Here is a 15,367-nt window from a genome sequence, read left to right as displayed (position 1 = left end):
CAAACAGTCAAACAAGCAGCTATTTCAGAATTCCAGGCTGTTGCATACTTCGCGCAGCTCCGTCTCTCTATCCAAGTTGGACGATATTGATTCAAAAAAGACAAGGTCAAAGCTCATAGCTTCCGATAATGTCTAATACTCAACGGAAAGATGTGTTGACCAACGATAGAGGTATACTTCAAGTCTGCAGCGATCCATTCTATGTGGATCGCAAGAAGGAGACTGCTAACCCCTGCAATTGCCTGTATCTAGCTCAGGCTCACAAGGAAGCTCTACTGTATCTCGAAGACTCTCTCTCCAACATGAGACCATTTGGTGTGTATCTGTGGATTCATGTCAAACGGCTTCAGGACCTCCATTTCTCTGTCTTTTCTTGTCTAAGTCTCTACTTCTAATTCAATATCATTCTTACTCAAGGTCGGGAGGCAGATACCCTCTTCCAAGAACTAGATGCTCTAAGGCGAGAACAAGTAAACTTAGCCCTCGAACACTTGGCTGTTGATGAAGGCTTACAACGAGTGTAAGCCAAACAAGATGCACTGCCCATCATCAAGTTTCTCAATCTCTTTTTGGAGTTTAGACACGGACCAGCAGGCTCAGAAGACGATTTCGCAAAACGAGATCAAGAAAACTCTTCAAAATTCGCTAAACGACAAATCGATGTTGGAGGCTTAATGTCGAAACTAGATCACTTGTCAAAGAATTTGTCGGATTTCCATGAACGCATGTCGGGAATGCATAGTTTTGCGCATCCTGTCTCCGATAATCAGGTGTCTTCTGCGGGATCTTACGCACTCAGTCCACCACCAGTCAATCGGAATGTAGCCGCGAGACCGTATGCTGCTGCTACCACTACAGCGTCGTCATCGGCTGCTGCATCGTCGTCGGGTACAGGTGCTAGGAGGAATGTGCAGCAGTCTTCAGGCACTTCTCCACGATCATCTGTCCGTATTCCAGACGAGAGAAAATACGCCGGTAGAGACGATCCATATCGTAACGGCCTGTCAGATCTCAATAGAACTGGCAAGCCATAGAACACATAACATGTAAGGCACGACTGTAAATAAAGCACTCATTGACTTCGCATAAATTTCTAATGCAGTGCAGAGTTTTATTCGACTTGATTTTTTAAAGTCTGTACAAAAGAAGGCTTTTTATCCTATAATATATAAACACAAAGGCATCTAATCCACAACTGAGCTACTTCTCAAACTGGATCTGCCAGCGCGCATCATTTCATCGACCAAGAGCAAGTTACAGGCAATGACCGTGCTAGAATAGACCGTGTTACAATTGGATGAAGGCAATCGCAAAAAACTATAGCAAAAGATCAATGATGCATACCATGAATGCAAGAGATGACGATGTACGCGATAACAATCCCAAACACCTTCAGCTACAGGATCCATGGGTTCACCAGTCTTCAAGTCAACTCCAACAAGATGTCCAGCTGCATACTCTTCTTGCAGACTAACAATGGTATCTTGAGCATCAAATCCACCATTTTGTGCCAAAATCTTGGGAATGACAAGCATAGATTCAGCAAAGGCAGCTACTCCCATCTTGGCACGTCCTTTAACGGTGTCCTTGAATTTGATGAGATGTGCGGCAAGCGCGATCTGGAAGGCTCCTGCTCCTGGAACTACATATTTATCTTCAATAGCGTTCTTAACGGCACGTAGACCATCACGAATGGCATCATTGATCTGATTTATAGTGTGACCGTTGGGACCTAAAAAAGGAGAAAAATGAATGAGCTTCATTTGTAATGCGCCACCAAGTCAGTGCCAGACAACCGACACCAAACTTACCAGTGACCAAGATGGTAACTGAACGAGGTGTGGCTACATCTTCTACAAAGGTGAACTTTTCCTCTCCTAACACTTGCTCATATACCAATCCAGCATGACCCAACTCTTCTACTTTTAATTCTTCGACAGAGTTTTGAGCGGTACCTCCACAACACAATTGTAGTCTACGTTAGATAGAGTAAGAAAATCAGATATGTCTTAGATGTACGAAGCAAGCAAAAAAGCCAAAATGACCTATGAATGCTTACCGCTCCATATTTCTCCTCTTGGCTCGACGCAAAGCGACAATATTGTGCTTTGCCAAAACGTCAAGTGACAAGGGATCAATACCCTTTTGGTTGATGATGACAAAGCCCTTCTTGTTGCCTTCACAAACCATGTTTTTGAACTCTACAATCTTGGCAAGTTTGGCATCAACAAATCGTCGTTCTGATTCAACCAGCTTTTCACGTTGTTCAGCGCTACTGTAGAAGAATCCAGAGTTGATTTCACTAAAATGAGGGATGAGAAAATGGTTGAAGGTGAGCAACAAAAATGTTGTCTTAACCACTGGTGTCTCCAGAACATACCTCTTTTCATACTCCAAACTGACATTGAGAGTCAAGATATGGGCATCTTCAACTCGTTTGGGCATATCAGGGTGACGAGCACCGTGATCCAAGACCAATCCACGAACCAAACGAGTATCGGTATCAGCCTTGTGCATCATCTTCATGATTTCCACCATGTGCAAATCAATAGGTTCTCCAGGCGTATGAATGCACATGACGGCATCGACAACAGCACCAGTCAAGGTATCAGCCAATTCAGGACGAACTTTAGTTCGAAGAGATGAACGAGCGACATTGATGAGTGTTTCACGATCCATTGTCTTTTCCATTTTGAATGATTCCAAGAACTGCGTGTGGAAGCGGAAGAGTGTGTTATGGGAAAGCGGATGGAACAAATTACCAGACGTTTCGTCAATACCTTGAGAGATTCAACTTTGGCCAATTCAAAACCTTCAGTGATGATTCTTGGATGCAGTCCTTCCGAGATGTATCGTTCGGCTTGTTTAAGCAATTCACCAATTAATATGACGTTGGATGTTGTTCCATCACCAGTAACTTCGTCTTGAGCGGTAGCTGCACGAGCAATCATAGAAGCGGTAGGATTTTGAATTTGCTAGGTAAAAGAAATGAAAATCCATTTAGTATTGCCTTGGATTTCACGAAATCGTTCACTAGATCTATCCGTTCTGCATACCATTTCATTCAACAATACTTTTCCATCCTTTGTCAACTTGATTTCAAGAGACCCACTAACCAACCTACGTGTCAAATGAAATGATTAAAATATAATTCAATAACAATATAATAAGACGAATGCGAATTTCCATACATCTTGATGGTTCCCTTTGGACCCAAGTTACTACGCAAGACATCTTGCAATCCCAATGCTGCATTGATGGTCAATTGCAATGCTTGACCACGTCTGGCCACATCAGCCTTTGGATTGGCTAATTGTATTGCAGCTGATGCCCTATAATTTATGAAAAGATTGATCGTGTTGGTTCATTCCATCTACTTTGTTTCAAATGCTAAAATAATATGCAACTTCTGCGCAGTGTCTTGTCTTTGAGGCCGATTCAGATGAACGACTTACATGGATATTAATAGCTTATGTACTTATACTAGATAATAATGAGGTATATAATCTACTCGCTCCGCTTGAACTTCTGGATTCAAATGATTGATGTTTGGAAGTGTTGTTGAAAATCAAAGAGGAAGGAAACATTTGCACACATTGCGAAAGAAAAAAGGAAAACGCGTCGTGTTAATCTGATTTCCTCGACAAAAATCCATCTAGCGTTTACTGTATCGCTGCAAGACTATGATGAATGAGATTTCTATTTGTTTGTACTGATGCCTTTATAATATTCTTTACCGACGTTTACAACAAGTCACCGTCACCATCTATCCCCATATTCTGCTGGTGCTGCTGCTGTTGTTGTTGCTGTTGATTGTGCTGACCATAAACTCCCACTTCTTCATCCCCAGTACCAGGTTCCAATCTCAATGCATCAGCGATACCAGGCGTTCCGCGTAACTCTGGATGATATTTCCCATAGTGAAGAGCCAGAGCAGGGGCCGTTCGATACGATTTGGCACATCCAAGGACATGACAATTATACAAATCATCACTTTCCCTTGCTTCATGAGCAGGAGTCTTTTTTGTAGATGTCAAGTGGTATGCCAATCCGTTTGGGTTTTTGTATGCCTTGTCACATCCGGGATATGGCTATAGAATATGTGTAAGGTCAGCTTCAAAAACATCCCAAGTAAACGCAGCCGAGTTGTTTTTAGACACTCACACAAGCAAATGGATGTTCTCCTTCAGGTCGTTCCAACCTTTGACGACGTGCGGGAGGCACAATGACAGTAGGGGTTTCAGCTTCAATTCCATGATTCTTTTCAATATGATATGCTAAAAAAAAACATATATGTAACGTTAGCGTTATGTTTTCCAAATGCGAAAAACCCTTCAAACGACACTTACCCAATCCGTTCGAATTCTTGTAAGCCTTTTCACAGCCAGGCTTCGGGCATTTGAAAGGCTTTTCATCACCAGCCAAACCACGCATACTGTGAGCTGTCTGATGATGATAAAGCAACCCATTCAATTTTTTGTATTTCTTGGTGCAATTCGGATATTCGCATGCGAATGGTTTGTCATCGTCAGCCTGATATTTCATTCCAACAGAGTATCGTGGTCGTTCAGCATCTAGAGTAAATCAGTTCGGTTAGCAGACCATTATAGAGTATAACAGAATGCTAACTCACCACCAGTAGTACCATCACCCGTCCTCTGACGTTTAGCACCATGGCCCTCTCCATCGTCATAATCTTCATCGTCCGCATCATCGTCATGATCCTGAGCAAGGACTCCATTCTCTCCCGTATGATGCTGCGAAGAAGAGGACCGTTTCCCACTTCGTTTCTCATTCAAGTGCATATCAATAGTGTTTGAGTTTCCTTCACTGGTTGTCGAGTCCTGTGCAGAATAGTCGAGTAATTGTGGAGCTCCTGAACCAGTCAGGCCATTGTTGACACTGTTCAGTATCTGTCTCAGGATGCCATCAGTGGCGTCAGTGTCAGTATCGGCTTCATACTATTGCGAAAAGGGGGTGTCGGTTTGTCAAAAAGTGAGGACGAAGGGAGGTTTGATGTGGACTAATTCAAGGCTTACTTGGTTGTCCATAGCAAGCCTGCAAGTGATGCGATAGATCCGAGCACTGTTTAGCCAAGCAAATGCCTGGAATTGTCGATTTGCGACATGTTAGTCTGATGATGGTTTTTCTTCTCGACAGAGGCCGTTGAGGACATGTCAGATACAGGAGTATCGTTCGATGACTCGGACATCCTTCATTGATGCTCAAACTGTCCAGAGAATGACTTCTACGAAGTCTGCGAAGCACTCACCTTCACTATATCTCTGATTCTACAAAAGCAGACTCGCTTGTGATTTGAGAAACAAAGAAAAAAAACAACGGAGTTGAAGGGACACCAAAACGCAGAAGGGGAGGAACTAGCAAGAGCAGACGTGTCGCTTAACACAAATTTAGACAGCTTGATAGTTCTTTGCTATTGTAATTGCGAATATGATCGTGAACATCACTATTCTTCTCTTCGCGGTCCATTGCAGAATCCATTTCAACACTTCTTCAACGAATATGATCGTGAACACGGGGTTTGCTGTCCCATCACTATTTCATCTCCCTTCTTCTCAATCCATTGCAAAAATCCATTTCAACACTTCCTCAACGAATATGATCGTGGAGACGTGGTCTACTGTTCCATCACTATTTCATCTCCCTTCTTCTCGGTCCATTGCAAAATCCATTTCAAAACCTCTTCATTCCATCTAATCGAATTACTTGGCTTGCGTACCCAGTGGTTCTCATCAGGAAAGTAGAGCAACTTGCTTGGTACTTTGAGCTTTTGCAATGCCGTGAAGGCTCCAATTCCTAAGAGACACACAGAAGCAGGTTAAGGCGTGCTTTTAGACGTCGCCATAACATCTTGCCAACCTTCTCCCATAGTCAATCGATAATCCAGTTCACTGTGAATCACCAAAGTGGGAGTCTTCCAATTTTTGACAAACTTTGATGGATTCCATTCATCGTAACTTTGAGGCTTTTCATATTCGGGGCCTCCAAACTCGTATTCAGGAAACCATCTAGTAGAGTTTGTCCAGTTACATATCACACCAAAAAATGTAGGAAATGCAAGAGGATGCAACTTTTCTTACAACTCTTCTGTAGTATAGTATGCAGCCCTAGTATCAAAGATTCCGTCATGACAGACAAGTGCTTTGAAGCGGTCTGTATGTCCATTGATCCAATTTATCATGTATCCTATGGAAATGAAGAGAGAGGTGTTTAAGCTGGCACCAAAGTCATAATGAGCTACATTCTTGTCCAAGTTTGACCCCTTTTTTGTTTTACCTCCAAAGCTCGCTCCCAAAGCAACGACACGCGAAGGATCTGTGAATAGGTGCTTTTCAAGAACATGATCCAATCCCATCATGAGATCCTGATATGGTGCTAGCCCCCAACTATTCAAAATTCCTCGCTCAAATGCTATTCCATAGCCAGTAGATCCTCGTGGATTTATAGCCACCACCACAAACTAAAGTGCAAATTTCAATTAAAGAATGTCAACCTTCAAACCTTTGGGAATGAATACTAAAAATCAAACAGATTATAGAGCTTACACCAGCAGAGGCAAAGATCTGATAATTCCAACGTTGACTCCAAGAATCATCCCATGCGCCTTCAGGACCTACATGAGAAGGAAAATGAGTTTGCAGCTTTGGAACAAACTTTCAGTAATAGGCATCAGCCGCTTTTTTACCTCCATGTATCAAAAACGCAACAGGATATGTAGACATCGGGTTAAAACTACTAGGCTTAAACATCCACCCCGACACATCAACACTATCATACCCCTTGAACGTAAACGATTCAGGCTCACTCAACAAGACTTGAGTCATGGCTTCATAATTGAAGGATGTCAATTGTTGAGCTTCATCACTTCCAGACCCTTTACTCGAGTTCAAAAGCAGCTTGTAAATCTCAGGTGGCGCAATAGCAGAGCTTCGTTCAAACACAAGATATGGTCCTTCCACTTCATCATCAACGTATTGGAGACCACCTGAAGCGTGCAAACCATGTACCAGTGTGACTGAGCCTGACTCGATATCGATTTTGTAGATTTTCACCAATCCTAGATCTTCAGATGTAACAATAACGGACTTCGAATCTGACGAGAAGATCATGGATTGGATTGATCGATCCCACTTTTTGGTAAAGACTGATAATTTCCCGGTTTTTCTGTCGAGGAGCACGAGTTTGTTTAGATCGGATTCGTACTGAGGTGTTTGCATTTGTAACCAGGCTAGATATTTTCTGTCTGGAGAGTATAGTGGGCTGAGGGAGAGAGTTGTAAGACCTGACATACGTCACCTATTTGTATCTCATTAATTTTGCTGCCTCCACAAACCTGTGATCAGCACCCAAGTTCTTTGCAGAAATAGATACTGGCGAGCCATTTCCAGACATGGAAACTGTTTGACAGGAATCCAAATGAGTTTTCTCAAACCACAAAACGAGGAATCAAAAAATTGATTTCTATTGAAAGATGGTCTTCGTTCCCTACCAATGTAAATATCTGTATTCGTATTCCAAGCCTCATCACGACCAGGAACCTTTGCAGTAAATGCCAGCTCCGAGCCATCAGGTGATATATCGAAATCACCTATTTCGAACAATGAGAAAAAAGCGATCCCTGTAACATTTGATAATTGTCCTCACCTGTCCCACCAAACGGCGCCACGGGCGTCTGCAATCCTGTATCCTTCATCAAATTTACAGGCTGAGACGTTACATGAACGTCATATTGAGATACATCAACACTCACAGTCCACAACTGCGTGAGTTTAGATGGATCAATATACGCATCCCAATGTCTGACCATAAGCTGCTCATACAAAACACCACTATCCAATCGTCCTTTCGGTTCATCTTTACGAATCATTTCTCCGGTATCTTTGTGCACTTGTGCTGAGAATACGAGATGACCGTCGTAATATTTGAAATTCGACACATCATAGTCTTGAAGTTCTGGAGCGAGTAGTCTCGGCTCTTGAGGATTGATTACATCCAAATAATATAAGCTTCCGTTATCAGATGAGAATGCGAGCCATTGTTCATTGATGAAGAAGGGGGAGCTGGCTTTTGGGTGTGTCTCGATGTCCGTTAAATTGAGGATTGATTTTGATGTAAGATCGAGCAAGGATAAATAGGAGAATTTGTTGTTTGATTCTATATCGTAGTGAGAGACCGAAAATGCAGCTAGTTTGCCATAGACCACTGGAGCAGACACGTAATTCAATTTGACCAAATCCTGGAAATCTGAAAGCGTGAATTTGAAGTCGTTCTAGCATAAATGTTGTTCGTACCTGTGCTGTAAATGGATGCACATCAGCGTGAACTAAGCCTATGACACCTAATATTAATGGGACAATCATGGTTGTTTTCATCAATGCGCAAGGTCGGTCAAGTGTTTTGAATTGACAAGTGACGCAAACACGTAATACCAACTTGTGCAGCACAGAAACCGGACTATCATTCTACAAGTTCGCATGCGAGCTTATTTATTATCAGCAAAATGCTTTCATATGCGATAAAAAGATTGCAAATGCAAACTATATAAAAATCCACCCTCTCCATAACGAGCCATCTCTACAAGGCAATCTTATAACGAGCCTTCTCTACAAGCCAATCTTATAACTTCTTCCACCGCTGTTATGTATGTTGACTGCCGTTGATTGAGTGCAAGAGTTGGGGACTACCGTCCACTCGTACCACACTTTTCGTGTGTCTGTCATTCTCCAAAAGTGGAGTTCAACTTCAGTGCCTTCGAGCAATAGAATGGGTGTCTAGTAGAGAGAGTGGTGTTAGAGTGACCGCTCATCACTTGGAGCAACCAAAAAACCCATAAAACTATGGGAATCACACCTTGATGGGAAAGAATATGGGAAACCAACTCAGCATTCCAGTCGAATAAGTTTGAGGTCTTATGCTTAGCTTGACGTGCTTGTATAATGTAGTTTCAAAGTATCCTGCAATGCCATGCTATGATCCAGAAATAGAAATCAGAAGATCACACGTCTTCGAGACTTTAGAGTTCAAAGTTTCAAGTTCTTACCATGAGCGCATTCTTTTCGATTTTAAACTTTCTGAAGGCATATCGTGTGTTGTGGGAGTTGAATGTTGGAGAATCTAGCATACGGTACAAGTTATACATGGCCTTTTTGCTTTCGTTCATTCACATGACCGTACCTGGCTCAATATCCATAATGCCTCGATTGGGATGTTCAAATGACCACAATTCTTGGGAGTTTGCTATATAATGAATCGAGAGAATGAGTAATAAAAGAATACAAAAAAGTGAGAAGCCAACGGCACCTACCAAGTTCATTGGCAGCTTTAAATTTGACCACATAAGGAGTCTCAATATGAGCCAAGTCCTTGAATACAGACACTTCGTGATGGAGCTTAAACGATTGTAGTGGAGCGATAAAGGTAGAATAGTGACTTGGAATGCTGATTCCACCATCTAAGATATCATACGAGGTCTTACGACACCGGTTTTTTTTCGCATTTGTCGAGAACAGTGAAATCCGTACCTTTAAGGAAGCCTTGAGCTCCATCCAAACATTCAGGAGAAAGCTCATTGTCACCAAAGGATCCCAATAATTCACTGACCAAAATATCAGCCTGTTGGAGAAAAAAAAACAGATTAGAACATTTTTTTTGATCCATGTCATTGCAACATCTGAAAATACACTAACCTTCTCAGGTGCCTTCCAATTTCTCATATCACCATACACGACTGTGACTTGTCCATTCCATTCAGTTTGCTCCTTGACTCGTAATCTATATAAACCAAGTTCATTTAACCACCACTTCCTTCAAGTCCGGGTTCATCCATACTCACGTCACCATAGCATTTGGATTCTTCTCGACTGCATACACATGAACATTCCTTTTAGCTGCTCTGGCAGCATTTAGAGCTCTCGTAACTAATGGTCCTCGGCCAGCTCCAACAACCATAATGACTCTACAATGGCAGAACGAATGAATGTCAAACGATCATTGAAAACGAAGACACGTGCATACATCCTAGAATCAGTTTGCATCATATCTAGCAAAGCTTCTCGAATTGCCTACAGAGATGGAGAAGAATCAGTTTCGTCAAATGCGATAAAAAAAGAGACAGGGAGTCAATTGAAGTACACACATTTTCGTATTCCTTGTACTTTATTGGATCTTGTTCAAACACAGCATATGTTGATGACTCGAGGTTGTCCATGAGCGGTTGTAATGGTGATTGCAGATAGCTACGTACAAATAGGTAGTCAGGGCCAAAGTCAGGGCCAAAGAAATGACTGACCAAATACGACACGTTATCATCAACATCGTCGCAATCGTAAAAATAATCGTAGTAATGATCGTACTCGTGATATCCTTTTGCGAATTGATCGACGATACCCAATTGAGGCATGGATCGATTCAGATGGTTCAAATAGAGTTGATATGCTTGTAGACCTCCTTCTGGATGTATTGGGTCTTCTGTAGGCAATGACACGATGAACTGTACATTGTGCTATGTAAAGATCAGCACTGTCAGATGTCGTGACATGGGGCTACGTCACGCCAAGCAGGAGAGACTTGCCAGCATCAATTTACGAACGAATGCTTGATGCTTTTTACTGAGCACTGGAAACTGTTTGCTGTTTGTCAGGAAAACTGCAGCAGGAATTCGAACTGCAGAAACAGGTTCAGCCAACCACCGATTCAGTGATGCTTCATCCGGTAGCTCAGGAGTGAGTTCCAGAACTACAATTTCAACCAGAAGCTTGAGCGTGTATGTGTTTTGGTTGCAGCTGGAGGAAACGGTGACTTACGGATGCTCAACTTTGTATTGAACTCTGCCATAGTGTGGACAGCATTCCAAACCATCCAAGTATCATCGACCCCTTCAGCTCGTAGTGGCACAGTAAACCATGCCTGGATAAACGGCGTTAGCATTGGAAGAATGACACTTTGTGACCAACATCGCGTACTTGAGTCCAGGTCAGAGCCGACAAGGTAGCGTTGATGGTACGAGCATAGTTCAAGGAGAGAGTAGGAGTAGACGGGAATGGGAATGTGATTGCAGGTATTCCAATATGAGTGCTCCAAGCGACCTGTTGTTGGATGAGGATTTCCGCACGTCGACGAGGCTCTGTCTCTGTAGATTCGACCTCTTGAGGAATTGTGAGGCCAGTTACAAAGAACTGAGACCAATCTATGGGTGAGTTGACGGTCAGTTCGTGAAGCTTAGCTTGAAACGTCAAACAAGGAGACATGACAGAAATCATCGCATGACACATACCAGCGTTTGCAATGATCAGATCATGAGGTTGGAACGGCTGGCCTACACTGGCAGCAGCAGCGGTAGTGACACTTGTAGTAGCATAAGCTGGCTGAAGCAATGGAATTACGCCAAATGTGTATCCTGCGTGTATTGCACACGAGGAGACCACTGAGGGATTCTTTGCGCCTAGAATCTCCAGTCCAGCAGACATGTCCAACTCCATCACTGACTTTGACGACTCGACTACGGGGGATGCGGCATTGTCGTTCATCTATAAGTAATTTTGTGAAAATAAAAATAACACGAGGTTGAGGAGTGTATACGAGACACGATGAAGAGGAGCGCCAGGGACGTGTATCTACGCGTCACTCACGTCAAATTATCGCATTCATGCCGGTAATCCTTTTGCATTAACGTGAAGATGGCTGTTCTACCAACTTGATTTTATTGCATCTCTATTGGAGCTTACAAAGGATCTTATTGTATTAGTGGTCTGGCTTCTACTTCATCCGTTAATAACACGGTCAAGACCTTCTCTCAGCAATCCAAGGTTCCTCGTCTGCCCATCCCATCACTCGCTGAATCAACATCAAAATATCTGGCTTCCTTCGAGCCATTCCACCCAAAGGGTTCAGATCAATACAATAATCTAAATCAGATCGTACAGGACTTTTGCAAGCCGGATGGACTCGGCACTACTTTGCAAAGCAGACTCATTGAATACGAAAAAACACAACCTGTATGTTGGGTGATTGGACACTTGGCCCTGATACAGCAAAAATAAACAAAAAAGTTACTTTTTCAAAGATCCGCGAGCAATGCATTCTAAACCACTCATTACGTACCTAGAACTCGTGGCTGGAAGAGATTTGGTTAAAATATGCCTACCTGATGTGGAGGTATCCAAGCATGATCAATGTGAATTGGTGGTGCCAGTTCAGAGATCATCCAGGTCAACCGCCAGAACTACTATCCAAACCACCACCAAAAGGTGTATTATCCGCCTTCCAAATACAGAGAGCCGCTGGTCTCATTCAAAACACACTCACATTCAAGGAATCTATAGACAAGTGAGTTGCAACCAAAAAACGAAGTGTACTTCAATTGGATGGTGACTTACACCTATATGTTTATTCTAGTCAAACACTATCAATCGACTCTACAAAAGCTAAAGATGGTTCACGAACACCAATGTGCATGAACCAATATAAGAATCAATTTGGAGCTACCAGAATGCCTGGCGCTCCAATAGATGAAATATTGACTCAGTATCCTGCCACTGGTAAACACATTATCGTCATGTGTCGAGATCAAATGTATCGTGTGGATGTATATACTGCAAGTGGTGAACGCGTGCCTGTCAAGGAACTCATGAGGTTAAATCTAGAATTCATATTTTTTTGACCGCTCTGTTGCTAAGTCCAGTTTTTTGTTAATTCAGGCAGCTGTTTGTTGTCGGACAGCAAAGCTTGGACGACTCATCGCAACCTCCTATTGGTGTATTGACTGGTGGTGATCGAGATGTGTGGTTCAAGGTAGAAAATCCCGCATGTCACCTGAAATGATATCCCGAAAGATATTCAGCGATTTTATTCACATAATCTTTTATCTCTCTTAAAACATTTAGGCATACACGCAATTAGTAGAAACATCACCACAAAACAAGCAAAATTTTGAAACTATCAAGCAAGCTCTATTTGTGCTATGTCTCGATGACTATTCCACATCACAAAACTTAGATGCGTCTCATCATCAAATCTTCCATGGTATGGATGCACACAATCGATACTTTGACAAGGCTATTGAAATTGTGGTTGCTAATTCTGGTCGTGCTGGTGTTAATGGAGAGGTATGATAGTGCAGGCAAAAAGTCGCTGGCCCTCCATTTTGATGCTTACATAGTCTTTTCGGACAGCACACACCTGCAGATGCTGTAATACCGGGTCGATTCATGGACTTTATCTTGTCAAAGTAAGCGTCGTCTTGTCTAACAAACAAAAAAAACTCAAAGCTCAAAATGCATGGATCCTAGTGAACCCGCTGCTGATCCGGCCAATGTTTCATCTGCGGCTCTACCACCAATCCAAAAGTTAGAATGGCAGACGACTCCATCAGTGATGCAAGCTATCGAGTCTGCTGGCAAGATTTGTAAGGAATTAATTGACAACACTTCCAGTGTCTTGTTACATTATGATATCTATGGAGGTCGTTATATCAAGGAAGTTGGTATGTCATGCAGTTCAAATTGAAATTGCTGGAAGAGTCATTCACTATTTTTTCTCATCCGGTATTCTTAGCCAAAACTGCTCCTGATTCCTTTGTTCAAATGGCACTACAACTAGCATGGAGACGAATGCATCAAGACCCAACAGCTGTCTATGAATCTGCTTCTACTCGTTCCTTCCTACATGGTAGGACAGAGACCATACGAAGTCTGTCCAAAGAATCATGGCAGTTTGCTTGTAATTTCGATAATGATGATGTGCTGGTAAGAGCATGTTTGACATACCTGTCCATAAACACATAGGGATTCACGATCTACATTTGTTGGTCTCATAGTATGCAGACAAACGCCGAGACTTTGCAACAGCCATAGCCACACACCGTAAATACCAAAAAGATGCATCAACCGGCAATGGAATTGATCGTCATTTCCTCGGTTTACGAGCCATGATGGACGCATCTGAACAATCATCCTCACCACCCTTCTTCAGTGACCCAGCATTCGCATTAACATCCAAATATCGTTTATCATCGTCAAACATGTCGCCTGGTGACTGGTTTTATGGTGGATTTGGACCCGTGTATGAAGATGGATATGGAATTAATTATGCTATTGGGAATGATGGGATCAAGTTTTCCATTAGTGGGAATTTGAAGTGTAGGGAGACTCGAGTTAGAGAGTTTAGGAGTACGCTGGAGAGGACTTTGACAGATATGATGATTTTGTTTCCTAAGAGGTATTTGATTAGTGTGTGTAGTTTTTTCGTTAGAGTTTCCTGACGTATCTGTCTTGTTCTAGGACCGAAGTATGGGGCTTTGGATGGCAGCGCGCGCACGCCCGTGAGCGCCAAGACCAGATATATCTTGCTATGATGAAGAATCTGTCTGATCAGTATATTGAGAAGAAGGATGTACTGAAGGAAAAGTATAGTGGTGCCAAACCTAACAAGAAGGAAAAGTAGAAAACCATTCTTGCATGCGAAGAGATCAACTTTTACTTAAAATAATCAGGTTATTTTACAAAACCTCTGAGCAATTTGTATCCTTATCTACAATGTTTGTTGCGTGAGCGCAAAAAATGGCACCACCCTTCATGCTAACGCTTTTTAGAATGAGCTCCAGACTTGCTACTGCTACCACCACCACCACCACCACCACCACCACCACCACCACCACCACCACCACTACCTCCTCCTTCAGAACCCTTCCTGTTATTAGTTTTAGCATTCAATGGATCAAACACGACTAATTTCGGATCAGCCTTCTTCTTTTTCGGAGCACGAGGTTGTTTACCACTAGTTGAGGTTCCTGCAGTTTCTTTGCCTTCAGATGATTGAACTACTACGGGTGGCGGTGGACTAATCACACGTTCAATCAACTCGCGTATCACTTCGACTGGATCTGGCGTAGCTCGTTTCTTCTTCTTCTTTTTCCGCATCTTCTTCTTCTCATCATCCTCGTCGTCGCTGTCATCTCCACTACTATGACTACCCTGTTCAGTACCATCAGCATCCTTACTAGCCTCCCTTGTCGCCACATTAAATGCAGATTCTGCTCTACGACTCGCTGCACCAACGACATCGATAGGTTTAACACCAGACAAATCACTAGCCTGCACATTACATCCAGACTTTATCAAAGCCCGCGCGACTTCCTCATGCGCTCCATAACATGCCCACCAAAATGCAGTTCGTCCTAAACAATCCGTAGATTCTACATATTCGGTATTCGGTTTATGGACCATTGTGGCCTTTTCCTTTGTCATCCATGGCTTGGGTGCAATAGTTTCGATACGCTGAGACACGACTAGTAGATGACGGAGCGCTGCAGCGTTGCCGACTTGAGCAGCTAGTATGAGTAACGTCGATT

The 15,367-nt window shown here is 42.7% G+C and overlaps 5 protein-coding genes across 5 annotated transcripts; 2 read left to right on the top strand and 3 right to left on the bottom strand.

Annotated features, from left to right (window-relative positions):
* Positions 1-128: 128 nt before the first annotated feature.
* On the top strand, positions 129-1,034 carry SmJEL517_g02823 (uncharacterized protein; the record flags this gene model as incomplete). The annotated part of the gene is made up of 4 exons (XM_031168751.1): positions 129-171; positions 253-315; positions 418-520; positions 581-1,034. 4 exons carry the CDS (start codon positions 129-131, stop codon positions 1,032-1,034), a joined length of 663 nt encoding a protein of 220 aa, XP_031025199.1.
* A 150-nt stretch (positions 1,035-1,184) lies between these two features.
* SmJEL517_g02822 (uncharacterized protein) lies at positions 1,185-5,051 on the bottom strand (the record flags this gene model as incomplete). The annotated part of the gene is made up of 13 exons (XM_031168750.1): positions 1,185-1,272; positions 1,345-1,732; positions 1,812-1,975; positions 2,060-2,302; positions 2,381-2,709; positions 2,781-2,975; positions 3,057-3,120; positions 3,192-3,332; positions 3,748-4,091; positions 4,165-4,277; positions 4,350-4,574; positions 4,634-4,961; positions 5,040-5,051. 13 exons carry the CDS (start codon positions 5,049-5,051, stop codon positions 1,185-1,187), a joined length of 2,634 nt encoding a protein of 877 aa, XP_031025200.1.
* A 587-nt stretch (positions 5,052-5,638) lies between these two features.
* Positions 5,639-8,381, bottom strand: SmJEL517_g02821 (uncharacterized protein; the record flags this gene model as incomplete). Its single annotated transcript, XM_031168749.1, has 10 exons — positions 5,639-5,817; positions 5,881-6,029; positions 6,102-6,207; positions 6,298-6,481; positions 6,567-6,634; positions 6,707-7,281; positions 7,355-7,418; positions 7,511-7,609; positions 7,666-8,257; positions 8,313-8,381. The coding sequence occupies 10 exons, from the start codon at positions 8,379-8,381 to the stop codon at positions 5,639-5,641; spliced, it is 2,085 nt and encodes a 694-aa protein (XP_031025201.1).
* Positions 8,382-8,624: 243 nt separating this feature from the next.
* SmJEL517_g02820 (uncharacterized protein) lies at positions 8,625-11,546 on the bottom strand (the record flags this gene model as incomplete). The annotated part of the gene is made up of 14 exons (XM_031168748.1): positions 8,625-8,792; positions 8,872-8,988; positions 9,062-9,135; positions 9,196-9,258; positions 9,326-9,472; positions 9,543-9,633; positions 9,708-9,792; positions 9,854-9,976; positions 10,036-10,082; positions 10,157-10,522; positions 10,610-10,755; positions 10,824-10,926; positions 10,983-11,206; positions 11,294-11,546. 14 exons carry the CDS (start codon positions 11,544-11,546, stop codon positions 8,625-8,627), a joined length of 2,007 nt encoding a protein of 668 aa, XP_031025202.1.
* Positions 11,547-11,606: 60 nt separating this feature from the next.
* On the top strand, positions 11,607-14,460 carry SmJEL517_g02819 (uncharacterized protein; the record flags this gene model as incomplete). The annotated part of the gene is made up of 11 exons (XM_031168747.1): positions 11,607-11,671; positions 11,765-12,014; positions 12,125-12,345; positions 12,415-12,651; positions 12,717-12,810; positions 12,903-13,124; positions 13,191-13,246; positions 13,308-13,501; positions 13,573-13,763; positions 13,835-14,235; positions 14,298-14,460. 11 exons carry the CDS (start codon positions 11,607-11,609, stop codon positions 14,458-14,460), a joined length of 2,094 nt encoding a protein of 697 aa, XP_031025283.1.
* Positions 14,461-15,367: the final 907 nt, after the last annotated feature.

Source organism: Synchytrium microbalum (genome assembly GCF_006535985.1).
Source record: "Synchytrium microbalum strain JEL517 chromosome Unknown SmJEL517_scf0013, whole genome shotgun sequence".
Taxonomy (NCBI): Eukaryota; Fungi; Chytridiomycota; class Chytridiomycetes; order Synchytriales; family Synchytriaceae; genus Synchytrium; species Synchytrium microbalum.
Note: the sequence above shows the minus strand (reverse complement) of the source record. Positions and strands in the feature narration are given on the sequence as shown.